Source organism: Vigna unguiculata, chromosome 1 (assembly GCF_037176805.1).
Source record: "Vigna unguiculata cultivar grain cowpea cultivar isolate G323 ecotype 2 chromosome 1, ASM3717680v1, whole genome shotgun sequence".
Lineage (NCBI taxonomy): Eukaryota > Viridiplantae > Streptophyta > Magnoliopsida > Fabales > Fabaceae > Vigna > Vigna unguiculata.
In genome coordinates this window covers 6,464,166-6,478,909 of record NC_140792.1, presented here as the reverse complement: position 1 = coordinate 6,478,909, position 14,744 = coordinate 6,464,166, and the positions used below count along the sequence as shown (strand labels likewise).

Sequence of the window (14,744 nt, the reverse complement as noted above, 5' to 3'; positions counted from 1 at the left end):
GTTTCATGTATACAGTTACTTTTTGGACGAAAGTTTTAATTTTTCTTTGATCCTTTGCATCAATCATGTCCATTATATTTTGTACAGTTCTTATTTTTATGGATCGTTGTGGTTTTGTGTATGATAGGAGTGTCTAGAGTTTGAAGAAGGTTTTTATGAACAGTGGGGGAAATCTCTACTGATGGGGACTAACTTTTTCAATGATCCGAGAGGAAACGTGATCAACATAGAGTTTAAAGAAAGTCTTCTTGCTTAGAGACAATTTTGTGCGGTTGAGCAGATAATGTGGTTTTATGAGCTAAACGATGTGTATTACATTTGTAGTCTTTATTGTGGAGATCGATACTTTCGCATAAGGGTGTTCGATCTAGACTGGAATGAGGTTGTGTATCCTGGTAGAAGAAACAATGGTCTTGCATGTAACCCTTTATCCTCAGTCAGATTTAACCAAGCATTTAGGGTGTAGTTCATTCCAAACACGGTATGGAACTTTAGTCCATTTTTTTTAATTTGTAGTGTAGATTTGTAGTTATTGTTACTAATATAAGGTTTCTGTTGATTGTTGTGATAGTTGTTGATAATCTTGCCTGATTACTTCCAAATCTTCTGTGAGCATAAAGTTTCGTTTAACGATCCAGTGAAGTTGTATGATCCTTTGACAAAAAAGTTTGAAATATATATGGTCACAGATGAGGGTGAGAGGATGATATTATTTGGTTTTTATCAGTATGTTGCATACTATGGGTTCGTTTCTCCTTGTTTCCTACATTTAAATTATGTAGGAAACAATATCTTTGTTCACAGGATCTTCTCGACAGAAGGAGTTGAAATAGATTATAAGAGAGATTTGGACAATGCTTGCAAAAGCAAAGTTGAAGTTGGTTCTGTTGATTGTAAGAAAATATTAAGTTCTTATGATGTTCAATCATCTTCTTTAGTATGGTTGATAGTTATAGTTATGTGTTTATAATTTTAGTTTATATTTATGTGGTTAACACATTTTCTTTGAATGTAGTATTTGGATGCGAAGTTTGTGAAAGAATGCTTGGTGAAGGGGAGAAAAAATTACGTGCTAACAAATGGCCAATCATAATACTGGAACTGCAAAATTCGATGGACAAGCAGGAGTTCATTTAAGTGTTATCTGACATGTGATTGGAAGAAATTCTATAAGGAGAATGGGTTGGTTGCTGGTGATCGTATTCGATTTATGGTGCAGACTGACAAAACCAACGTGATCCATATTCTGAAGATTTACCATGTATAAGTCTTTGTTGTTATTTTGGTGTGTAAAACAAATGTATTGGACTTATGAACAATATCTTTATATTTGGTTTTCTTTATTTCAACTTGTTTAATATTTTGTATGTCAACATTAATATTTTTTGGTATGTTGGCATGTATGTTTATGAAGACCTAAATATTTACTATTAAATGGAGTATGTCTTCTACTTATGTTTACTATTTCTCATTGGTGTATGTTAAATAATTTTATTCTAGTACTTTATATTTTGTTTAAGTAGATTATTAGAGAAACCAAAAGATTTGAATAAATAAAAAATATATATTACCAAATTTAAATTCTGAATGGGTAGATTATTTGAATAACCAATAACTTTGAATAAATTAAAATAATATATTACCAAATTTTGCATTATATCAAACGTAGTGCAACAAAAATGAAACGTTAATCAACTCATTCTAAATAACAATTGATAAATAAAATTGGTAATTTATATAACTATTATTACGTAAAAATCCATCCAAGTTACATAGAGTATAAGTATTCCAGTTTGGAAATATTATTTACTAAAAAAAGTTAAATTAATTTAATAATGTTAGTTATAAAAATTAATAATTGAATATGTACGTTTAAGATTGAGTATAATGTTATAGTAATATAAAAACCATAATAATTTCAAAATAATAATATTAGTTTAAATTATTATACAAAACTCAATTGAAGAACTAATTGGAAAGGTCATTATTTGATGTAGTTAATATAGGTTAGGATAGTCAGAATTACAATATCTTCTTAATATATGAAAATGGATCACCATTTGTAGAGCTTATAAAACTAATAATGTCAAATATGTGGGAGGTGCGCTAGAGAATGATGGTGGTTTCGTTAGTTAAATACTTAGTATTAATTGGGCTGGTTATAGGTTTGAAAGTCTTGGTTGACCTGAAAAAATTAATAACGTCACAGTTGTGACAGGTCCATTGCATAATTATGGTGGTGTGTTTAGTAAAAATATTCAGTATGAATTGGGCTAAATATATGTTTCAAAAGTGATTATTTTGATAATTAATTATTATATGAACGTACGTCATGAGCTTTTTGACTTTATTGTGGTAGGTGTACCAAATAATTATGTTGGTCTCAATAATAACTAATAACATCAGTTTGTTGAATCTCTGCATATTATTAAATGTTGTTGTGTTTTTGGTGTATGGTAGTTTCGAATTTTAATGCATGTTGGCAAATAAGCATTTCTTAAAACAATATAATGGTAAGTTAAAAACATGATAAAGCAACGTATATGATGACAGCAGCAAACCATTTACTTGGATCTCCATCTTTTCCTGCAATGCATTCTAACAAAAGCTCAAAACAGGACACCAAGACAACATATGAATGCACCACAATGAAGCATTCATATCTTTATATGTAGTTTCTGACATGTATTTTTCACAAAATACAGGCAGCTAGGTATGTTAACATACATTACAGTTATACATTGTTAAAAACTTCTTTGAAAACTACATTTGTAGTAGTAGTCAAAGGCTTGTTTTCATTGTCATGGATTAAAATCTTTAATCCTGACTTGCTTTTAACTCTAGAAGCCGCAACATATTATTGACCATGACTAAAAACTGGTGTTGGCAAATACAGCCCAACACAATCTAAAAATTGTCCTTGGGATTTGTTAATGGTCATAGCATAAGACAACATGATGGGGAATTGTCTTCTAATCAGCTTGAATTGCCAAGGGGACTGGGATGGTGACATGAACATACGTGGAATGTAAATTTGTGTTCCTTTTGATTTTCCAGTAATAATCTTGGCACCGATTACATGGTTTGCAAGTTTAGTCACTATTAATCTGCCACCATTACACAAACCTTGAGATTGATCGAAATTTCTTAAAAGCATAATTGGAGCACCAACCTTTAGTTTGATTTATGGTTTGGTAATCTAGATGTTCTTAATGAATTTAGAAATTCTGGTGCAATACCATCGTATGCTTCAACTTTTGTTGGCTCAGATGTATCAATGTAGTCAAAGCTTAGGTATTCTTTATGTTCACCTGAAATACATGAATCAGATTAAGTTCATAGATCTTAGTGATGATTCAGTAAATTTTTAATTATGAATAATGCCTAACCTGCATTTGATTCCAAAACAGATTGATTGATTTCATCAACTGTTTCAATTCGACTGGCTAGAATAGCTCTTGATATGAGAAAACCTTCATCTTGGAATTTTTGCATTAATCCTGGATATGTGCTATTGACAATGGCTTGGATAGGATCATTATATTCTGATATTAGTAATTCTGATGGGATTTCTATAATAACTAATCCATCGTTTGGTTCATTCAATTTCAGCAATAGTAGACTAATGTAATCCATTTTGTAACAGTCGCATGTTCTTTGTCAAATTCATAATCTAGAAATGGTCCCACAAATAGGATGAGTTGATAGTAGCATGAACAATATCATATCTGTTTCCCCGTGGAATAACAAGAAGTATTTGTCTAAAATCTCTTCCAAAAACTACTACTTTGCCACCAAAAACTGAATTAGATTTGTTCTTTTTTCTCATGATGTCTTTTAAAGTTCGATCCAATGCTTCAAAACAATACTTATGTGCCAATTGTGCTTCATCCCAAATTATTAGGTTTGCCAATTTCATTAGGTCTGATAGTTCACTACCCTTTGTAATGTTGCAGACAAAGTGCTCTAGTGTAGGAATTGGAATCTTGAATTTAGAATGAGTTGTCCTACCTTCAGGCAATAACAAAGAAGCTATGCTACTTGATGCAACTGTGAACACTATTTTTCCTTCAAATCGAAGAGCAGAAGATAAGGTTGCCACATAAAAGTTTTTCTTATTCCTCCATAACCATATAAAAAGAACATCCCCCTTGTTCATGATGGAGAACATCTATAATCTTTTCAAAAATATGTCTTTGCTCATCTGTAATTCATCATAAATTATTATGTTATATTTTAATGCGTTGTATGAATAATGCATGTACAAAAGAACACAAACCTGTCATACGTTAAAGTTAGATTCAAATATATGTAGCTCATCATCCTTGTTATAATCAAGTTCTGCATATACCAATCTATTTCCACAATAATTTACCACAAAATCATTGGGATAAGGCATAGACGACCATTCCTTTAATGTTCTCCTGTTATTCTGCAAAAGCTTCCCTCAATCTCTATCAAGGTCAAATTTTGAAGAGTTTCAATATTGAGATTGAGTTCTGCAACAGAAAAATTCAGTTAATATACTTTAAACATGAAACATAGATTTTATATGGTTTAATTGATTATACCTTGATTTGTAGCAATAATCCTTTCGTTGTATAATATTCCATCAGACAGCCATTGCCATGTTTTACTCCACAACTCTTCAGGTTTTAAGACACTATTTGACATGAGGATAGTTACAAATAATTTCCTTAAGAAGTGTCCCGATCCCCAATCTTTGGCTTCCTTAATAGCATCAACATATTTGGTATCCTCTGCTAGAAATCCATAAGTTTCACACGCTTTTCTAAATGTAGGATAGGTTATGTTGTCAACAGTTCGAAGATCTACATGTGATAGTGGACCTTTTACTATTGTTAACATCCTCCTAAAGTAGAAAAGTTCACCAGTTGCTGGGGGAACCCAGATAAGTCTTCCAATGGTGTTGCCCTTTTGTCTTGGTTTCCAACATCTTTGATTCTCATTATAAACATACTTAGATACAAATTGTGGATAAGTTAAATTCCGTGCATCAGAATATTTTTTTTTGCACTTCATCCAGGTTGTAAACATTGACTCCTTAATTGCTGGTTTTGCCATGATTTCATCAATATCATCATCATCCTTGAAGTACACTGACTGCTCACCATGCAAATGAAAAAATAGTCGTTCTACAACTGGATTTCTTCCGTGAATAGGAAATGAAAATATTCTTCAACATGCTTCACATGGTGAAAATATTCATCTGTTGTAGCTTGAGGTACATTTTCATCATTGCCATTGGAAACAATAGCAGTTGTAATTCTATCATATCCTTTATTGATGTACTTAAATAAGTACTTGATAGAATTGGAACGATTACACCATTCAACATTAACATGAGCTTGATATTTGAGCAATATTGTAGGATTGTAAGGCACAACAAAACGATTATCTAGTTCTATGTCATTCTTGACAACAGTGATTTCGTTGCTTCTTCGACGATAATGAGGAAAACCATCTTCTGCAATTGTGATAGTATTTTGGAATTTCTTCAGATAAAATTTGGAACATGATTCATTCTTCATGCATGGAGATGATATATTAGCTAATCCACATGGTCCGTGTATCATATGTTCTTTGACACAAGCATACAATTCTGGTTCCTTTTTGGCACATGGTATTTCAGCTGAAATGACCTTATTTATATCCAATGTTGTTGGATATTTGCTAGAAGGATGCAAGAATATTAGCAAATGAGCATGTGGTAAACCACGTTTCTGGAATTCAATACTATACATGTCTGCCAAAAATAAATTAAGAATTTTGTTGTTAGAATAAAAGAATAATTGAAATTTTTACATTCAATCATAAAAATATTAATACTTACATGCTATTACTCTGTCCAATATTTGCTTTTTTGTTAAATCTGATAGCAACTCATCAAATTTGATTCTAAATACTCTTGCAATAATATTTGGCCAGTCTGAAGGACTTAATTTTGAAGTCTTTAATATTCGAGAAATCTCTGGCCATTTCGGGTTGCAAGTAAAAGTTGCAAATAGATATGGGAATCCTACATAACCACATATTGTCATTTCGTCAAAATATAATTGATCCATAAATCTTTTGCCACCAAAGCTTGATGGAAGCACAAATCGTTTTCCTTTTTCAGAGGCATCAGTTTGGCTTTCTTTACTTTGTTGACAAAGGTTATTATACTTATCAACCCTAAGCTTGGATTGATTGTTTCTAATGAATGATAATCTCTCTGACTCAATCATTGTGTATCCATCAACAACAAATTGTTGGACCAATCTTCTAGATCTAAGAATAGTCATTGCCTTACAATCTCAAGTTTGAATTATAAAACAAAACTATTCTCTAATTGTTAACCGGTTACATTTTGATGCCAAAGAATCGCGATGACTAATATCATGCTTATAACCATCTTCACCATATGGAAACAATAGAGGATATTGATAACCCAAATAACGGGTGTGCAACTCGTTTATTCTTTGGAGCTTTCATGTTCTGCTTTCCATAATAATATCTTTAGGAGAAGCGGTATCATCATCGCCTACGATTAATGCAACTACTTTTGAAACCATTGTCATGTTGTATATTCGTCCATCTTTTTGCCTATCTGCTATAAGCATTAATTTGAGATCATGAAATAGTTATTCTGCATATCGATCCCTTGCCATTCTGAAAGATTTGGCATGCACATTGTACTTATCGAGCATCTCAGTTAGTGTTCTAACAATTTCAGCATCAATATCATTATGGTTCCTACATCGACATTGAATTTCAAATCAAAACAATAGCCTCATTATATAATATAATCTGGAACCATAATAGTACTTTACCTCAAAGATTGAATTCTATTGTGTATCTCGTTATCAGTATCATATATGTATAACCGAGCAAACTTTGGTTGTTTTCCAATTGGTGGCAAAAGACTACCAATTCGATGACATGATTGGCCTTGAACTCTTAAATTTGGTGGTCCACATCCATTGTTATATTTATTATCAATTTTTGCTCTAGGAGATGTGAATGCAAACATCATGTTGTATGTTCTAATGTGTTGTTGATAACTTCGACTTTGTTTGGAATCAGATTGAAACAGAAGTTGTTGAAGCTCATTAGTGGGGTCTTTTAACATTGGCAATTGAACTTTTCCATTACCACAACACAGTTGAAAGTTGGGATTGATATTTCGATGAGTTTTGTCAATACGTTCTTGATACCACATATGACCTTTGCAATGCTGACAAATATAGATTGGATCCCCTATATTTGCATACAACTTCCAAATGAATACCTTAGTTAGTTTATATTATCATAGATGATTGCAAAAATATATTACAATAATTGTTTTTAGAAGCCTTATCTTTCTTTGTGATTGACGAATTCGTAGTTCATATCATACTTTTCATGATTGTCTGCAAAATAAGTATTAATGGAATACAATTGAACTCATACTGAAATAATTATAGTATTTGACAAAGTATATCAATATTCATTTTCTTATTATAACTTACTTTTACCTTGTACATGAGAATTACATGAATCTGACTTATCTGGGTCTAACTCAAGTTTATCAATATCTTCCAACTGCACTGATTGAGTTGGCATATTAGAATCATTGGTTGTTGTGACCTTATTAACAGTGGCTTCAAACCTCCGAAGAAGATTTTGTTGCTTTCTTCTGCTTCCAGCAATATCTCTTTAGTCATTGATGAAAGTTGGTTGTGGACCTTTGATTGGTAATTCCTAATGAGACCTTTCTTCATTCAGAAAACAACTTGTTACATCAACTAATGGTGTACAATTTCTTCTTTTGTTGTATGCATGTAGCATTCATCCTCTTCTGTTGGATTATTTGTTTCCTTTTTAGTCTTGCACTTATACTAGACTTGGTATTTTCATTATCCATCCTAATAGATAAAACAATACATAAAAAACATTAACACAACAATATAACATTTGCAATAATCTGTAAACGTTATGCAGAGGTATTGTAATAGGTATTAAAGCTTTAAGACGAACTTTCTAGAAAACACTTGTACATGAAATTAAAAAATCATCCACGAGCCAAATGATACTCTTCATTGCTCAAGTATAAAATTTGTCTGCTCTAATTCATCAGTAGCCTCACAAATCTGGTCTTGTAGCATATTTGACATTTCCTTTACAAAATTCTTCATCAGATTACCATTACTCATATTTTGTTGTGTATATGTTACTAGATGGAACAATCCAACAATTTTTACCACCAAAAATAAAACTTGTGTAAACTAATATTAGTATGCAAGATATAATTATGGTTATTAAATGGAGGTCTTTTCACCTTAACATGTCTTATCTATCACTTACCCTACATTTTCAATTTATTATATTATATATGACATTTTTAATAAGACAATCAAATATTAGGGTCAATATTTTTCTTAAGAGGGAAACCCATCAACAACTTCTCCGTAATAGTACATTCCATACTTCACTGTCAAATTAAAATGTTGAACAATAGTATTACTTTTAAATGCATGTCCTCTCAATCAATATATGGATGTCCTTTCAAGAAATCCTAAAACATCCCATCGAAAACCTAAACTTTCTTAAGTTCTAAGTATTAGAATTTTCACCCGTGTGTTTTATTATTATATTTCATGAACGTCATCTTTATTGACACAATATATTGAATAATAAATATCAATGTATTGTTATAGTTGTAATGAATAACTCTATTTTGGGGTGCTTATTCATTGTCAATATTCTGATAGTATCATTATTATGCTGCATAGTAATGTCAATTAATGGTAGTAGTTAGTAATAATGATCTTTAATAAAGCAAATGTTTATTATAAAGCATAAACAAAAAGTGTAGTAGTCATTATTATTTTTTTCATCTAAAGTCATTACTAAATATTACTTCAAAACAGATAACACTAATTTCATAATTTAAGAATATTGTTACTTGTAAAAAATGAAAAGATCTAAATTATAATAATAATAGTCACATTATATTAGCATTCTTCGAAATTGTCTTCTACAATTTTGCACACCCAAAACTATTAATGGTGTTTCAGAACATTCATAGTTATAATTTCTCAAAACAGGACCAGGAATGAGTTACCATAGAACTTACAATATGGTTCACAAAGATAAAAAGGTTTTCAAAAACATTTTAACATATTTTTCCTGACCACCTTAATACATTTATAATTTCTCCTTTTTAATATTGTTGATTGACTTTGTAGTCTTTGTAGCTGATAACTGAGCTAAAGGAATGTCCTCCAGAAAATCGAACTCCATGATACTTGATGGAATGTCTTGAACATCATCAATGCTAGCACAAACATCCTTAGTAGGCGTCATACATAAAACTATATCAGGTTCATCATTAGCTGTGGAAGAAAGGCACATCTGCAATGATGAACATCAATCATGTTACAGATTCAAAGCATCAGTTATATTAGTATGCTAACTCAACTAAAATTATACTTACCAATGAAGTATCAGTATCATTTGTTAAGTCACATGCAGCATTACCAATACATTCAGCAAGTTCAATTGTCTGACAACATATATATATATATATATATATATATATATATATATATTCAAACATTGTATAACATTTTATCTCACAACCAGTATGGTCAATTTGAAATACTTACTAAAGAAGTCCCGCTAGAAGTTGGTAAATCACAAACACTAGCATTGATACATTTACCAATAACCATTGCCTGCATAATTGATTTACTATTAAAATTTAAAAACACAAACAATCACTGTTCTCATTAATAAACAAAATTAAATTAAAGTATACTGACTGAGGAATTGCAAATATCAGGAACTATGTCAGATGAACCACTAACCATACATTCACTAACTTGGCTTGCCTGCAAAGTGTTATAAACAAAATAAATTAGTAACAAAACTATGATTCATATTTCAGGTTATGACTACAAAAAATTCCATTACTACCTCCTCCTGTCCAAATAGTGCTTTAACGTGATCAATAATTTCCACGTTAGTAGAAACTCTCATAACTGAAACAGGTCAGTTCTTTCCTTGTAGCTTAACCTTAAAAGCCCAAGTACATCCTAAAATAAAATCTAGATCCTCTGGAAAACACTTAGGATCGTCTTCCCCATGCTAATATAAACCAAGTACAACGAAATAAAATATTACTAAGTTGTTTACAATAATGTTTTTCTGTAAAATAAGTTAAGTTCTCAAAGTTCATTATTTCTTTTACCTTGATCATTTTCTTTCTCAAATCAGCAACAGATACACAAATTAAATTCATGCAATCTTGGTCCCAAAGCATGAATTTGGCCACCTTTTTCCCATCAGTAACTTGAATTTTGAGCTTGTATCTACAAAAGTCATTTAAATTAGAATTAACACTATGACATAAGGCCTAACATATAAATTTAACATTTACTAACCTGATTCTTGGATAATCGTTAAAAGCATCACAACTAAGACACTTAAAAGAACCAACTTCATGAGTTCTTTTCGTACATACGTTACACACCAAATAATTCCATCCATCATTTCCTAAATTAAATTTAAGTGTACGTGCAACAGTTACACAAGAAATCTCCTATATGAATAAAACAAAAGTAAATAATATAATGAACAATTAGAAAATGGACTTAAAAGAAATTTACAAAGATGAGAACTACCTCTAATACAGTGATAATCTCTGAAACACTTTTAACAACAGTTTTATACATAAACCTATCAAGATGACTAATCTGCGAAGAGCCACTATACTGACTTCCCTCCTCAAAACTTTCACTGCCAGAGGTTCTACACATTACACATTAGTTAGTGTTTATGAAGACAACTTTTAATGAATAATAGATGGCTAACATATAAACATACTCTGCAAATTGCTTCTTAAAATCAATCAGCTCAGGTATGTCATCTTCTGTTATCAGTTTTGAACCATTCCAAGAATTAGACAGTGACACTCGCCATGGACCTATACAAAATTAATTACATTAGATTAAATAATAATGATAATCTAAAAATATTAATGACGTTATTTAAACCTGATGCAGCCTTTATCTTGGCCTGAGTAAGAATAATAGCAACATTAGATGTTTCACTACGTGTCCTCCAATAAGTCAATAATTTCTCGCAATATGAATCCCACAATGTGCAACAGATTATAGCACCACTGCATTAATGAGATAACAACACAACATTACAAAATAGTAATCAAATTATTAAAACACTACTGTAAATATAAAAGAGCATACATAATGAAACAAGCCTCAAATCCTTGAGGTCAAATACAACATTTTTCGAATGTACTTTCTCCTCTACATTGTCCACCACACCAATGACATCTAACATGCAAAAATAAAAATAAATCAACAAAAATACAAAATATAGGACACATACATGATGATACAACAATAAACTTACCAACCAACAAATCATCATAATACTTTCCATCAATGATATCCTTTATACTTTTGAACTTCCAAAGCTTTCTAGGTATGCTTGCAATGGGTTGTGGTCATATAGACATTGCTCCTATAAACAACAACTTAAATGGATGCTCACAAACTCTCTATTGAGCTTTGTTCTTCAACAATTTAAAGTTATGCATTATGTAACTTTCACCCTCTTTCAGCTTGTCTTCCCAAACACCCATATCTTCCTTCTTAATCATTGCAACAATAAGATCATCCTGAAGAACAAATTAACATATATATGGTTAAATATAGTTCTCATCTTATAAAATAAAATATAGAACAATAAACTTACCAACCAACAAATCATCATAATACTTTCCATCAATGATATCCTTTATACTTTTGAACTTCCAAAGCTTTCTAGGTATGCTTGCAATGGGTTGTGGTCATATAGACATTGCTCCTATAAACAACAACTTAAATGGATGCTCACAAACTCTCTATTGAGCTCTGTTCTTCAACAATTTAAAGTTATGCATTATGTAACTTTCACCCTCTTTCAGCTTGTCTTCCCAAACACCCATATCTTCCTTCTTAATCATTGCAACAATAAGATCATCCTGAAGAACAAATTAACATATATATGGTTAAATATAGTTCTCATCTTATAAAATAAAATATAGAACATGCTAAAATATGCTACTTTACATTACCTTTTGATCCATTAGAATCATTTTCATATTTCGTTTGGAATCCCATGACTCAACATTCCACAAATCTACGATTTTGACAGCAAGTTTCAACGTTTCTCTTCTTCCATCAATATCCTTGATCATATCACATTTTTTTGCCATCTAATACATTACAATAAAATAGGTGTTAAGTTTTAACCAACAACACAACGACTTCAAAATAAATAAACGAAAAATAAAACAACAAACATAAAATCAAGCTACAGAAACCAACTAACAAAGGACAAATCATCTTCAACAAAATAAAGCGCAAAAAAATAAAAATAAAATTTTCATCAATAAAAAATGTGCATACACTTGAAAAAGACTTTCAATAAATACTAAACAAAAGGAACACAATAATAAACAAAAAAAATCTACAAAAAAGAAAATCTTTTAAACAACAACATCTGAATGTCTGCTAGAAACGTTGAACAAAAAATATCTGAGAAAAAAAACTTCTATAAGCGTCTTTTAAACTAAAAAAGAAGGTATAAAAACAAAATATTTCATCATCGACAACATACAAAAAGGTTCAACATAACAATAACAAACGATGAGGAAGAACAAAAACCATGGATAAAGAAAAAAAATGCATGAAGAACAATAAATAGGAAATAAAAAATATTTAACTATTAATCAAAAAAATAAAAAAAAATCAACAACAACGATCAACGGAGAAAAAGTAGTTAAAAAGTTAATAAAATGAACCCATGGAGAATAAGCAGGAATGAAGAAGAAGGAGAAATAGAGAAGAAGGAGGAATAGAGAAGAAAAGTTACCTAAAGAAGAAGGACTCAACTAACTTGGCTTGGAGAAGAAGGATTTTGAAATCTCACAACTAATGTCTATCAAACCATTTAACAACTTGCACCGCTAAAACACTACAATAGCAAAATGACAAAAATACCATTCTTCTAATACATGTGTCAATAAAGGAGAATATATAGTTCGGTAACTTCATGTGAAAGCGTTGTACATTTTCATAATCGATGTAACCTTTTATTCATTTTTATTTTACTTTATATTTATTTTCATAGAAGGAAAGTGCAAAAAGAAAGTGAAAAGTGTAATAAGCAAAATCGAGAAATCCAACAATGCAAACGAATCAGATGCGGATACCCAAATCGCATCCTGACACTCTTCATAAAGAATAACCAACTTTGGTTCTTACTTTTACGTGAGAGAATATATTATATATTATATAAACAACCATAGCAACATTAAAACTTTATGATTGGAAATTTAAGCCTAAAGTATTCAATAATTGTTTTCGTATCAGATACCTAAAACATCTTGGTTTTAGTTTGTTAGTTTTACAATAAACATATTTGTTGAGTTGAAAAAAAAAATTCGTTATTATATTGCAAAAACAATTTAAAAAATTAAAAGAGAACTATAAAAATAATTTAAATTAATTAAAAAGTCAATCTAACAATATAAAAAATATATAAAAAAATATTTGTTAAATCAAAATTTTATGTACATAATTTTAAAAACGTCGATACACAAAACAAAGATCAACTAACACTTATTTTTATCAAATTTTAAAATTTACGTATTATGTTTTATTATTAAGTTTTATGAGACTATTTTGTCATTAACAACTTACTTTTATAGAAAAGAACTATAAATTTAATTTATAATTAATTAAAAAGTCAATCTAACAATATAAACAAAATATAAATAAATATTTATTAAATCAAAATTTTATGTACATAATTTTAAAATGTTGATACACGAAACAAATATCAACTAACACTTATTTTATCAAATTTTAAAATTGACGTATTATGTTTTATTATTAAGTTTTATGAGACTATTTTTTGTCATTACCAATTTACTTTTATAGAAAATTAAATATTAATTTATAATATTAAAAACCTATTTAGTTTTTAAAAGGAAAAATGATTTATTTTAGTTCTAAATGAATAAAAAATCATACGTCCTATTATTACATTTTTAATTTTTTTTATTAGAATAAAATTTTAAGAGTCAATTTTACAGTACATTAATTATTATTTCGACATTAAGGTATAATATTAAGAAGTTATTTAAGTTTTTATCCATTTAAAAACTAAATTAAATTTTTATTTTATTAAAGAATAAATTGACATACGTCATACATTTAAAAGATTAGATAACAAGTAGATAGACCGAGCTGGGAAGAGATAAAATAAAGGCAAAAAGACATAGAAAAAGTTTGCATTATTATATTTTTATTAATTTGAAGGCACGTGTGGTTTGTGTGAGTAGCCAACCATTTTAGACAGGTCAAAACAAAACCTTTGTCGTCCAGTTTTGTGTGGCCTAACTAACCTTCTTATATCACTTGCCATCTTTATGGAACTTTCAAGGAAAATTTAGGTCTAAGTAAGAACTAAAAAACGCAGCAGCCACATTTTTTTGACAACTTTTTTCAAAATATGTCAAAAGAATATTATTTCAATGCTATAAATAATTAAATATAAACTTAAATAATTAGTACTTTTGAATGTATAATTGTTTCTTTTTTATCTTGATTAGTTAATATTTTTTTAAAACTAAGTGCCTAATAAATTAAGAAAGTTTAATTTAAGTATATTAACTATAAATTGAAACA

General features: G+C 29.7%; 1 protein-coding gene and 1 pseudogene across 4 annotated transcripts; both read right to left on the bottom strand.

Annotated features, from left to right (window-relative positions):
- Positions 1-2,734: 2,734 nt before the first annotated feature.
- On the bottom strand, positions 2,735-7,605 carry LOC114187620 (uncharacterized; annotated as a pseudogene).
- Positions 7,606-8,991: 1,386 nt separating this feature from the next.
- On the bottom strand, positions 8,992-13,035 carry LOC114180570 (uncharacterized). 4 transcript variants are annotated; one of them, XM_028066901.2, is made up of 13 exons: positions 12,925-13,035; positions 12,125-12,265; positions 11,764-12,031; positions 11,419-11,686; positions 11,250-11,339; positions 11,040-11,167; positions 10,870-10,969; positions 10,668-10,794; positions 10,428-10,585; positions 10,235-10,355; positions 9,807-9,875; positions 9,651-9,719; positions 8,992-9,396 (listed from the first exon to the last, which is right to left on the bottom strand). In XM_028066901.2, exons 8-13 carry the CDS (start codon positions 10,716-10,718, stop codon positions 9,190-9,192), a joined length of 675 nt encoding a protein of 224 aa, XP_027922702.1. In that variant the 5' UTR covers positions 10,719-10,794; positions 10,870-10,969; positions 11,040-11,167; positions 11,250-11,339; positions 11,419-11,686; positions 11,764-12,031; positions 12,125-12,265; positions 12,925-13,035; the 3' UTR covers positions 8,992-9,189. The 4 variants fall into 4 exon arrangements, 3 of the variants coding, with proteins under 3 accessions (XP_027922702.1, XP_085532398.1, XP_085532395.1); XM_085676272.1 differs by having other exon boundaries at positions 9,852-9,875; XM_085676269.1 differs by lacking the exon at positions 11,250-11,339.
- Positions 13,036-14,744: the final 1,709 nt, after the last annotated feature.

Excerpts from the sequence above, each read along its gene's own strand:
- LOC114180570 (XM_028066901.2), bottom strand. The coding sequence starts at position 10,718 with ATGTATAAAACTGTTGTTAAAAGTGTTTCAGAGATTATCACTGTATTA. Across the intron at positions 9,876-10,234 it reads TGAGAAAGAAAATGATCAAG|GCAAGCCAAGTTAGTGAATG; the intron begins GTAAAAGAAATA and ends AACACTTTGCAG. Across the intron at positions 9,397-9,650 it reads CTTCTAGCGGGACTTCTTTA|ATGTGCCTTTCTTCCACAGC; the intron begins GTAAGTATTTCA and ends TCATCATTGCAG.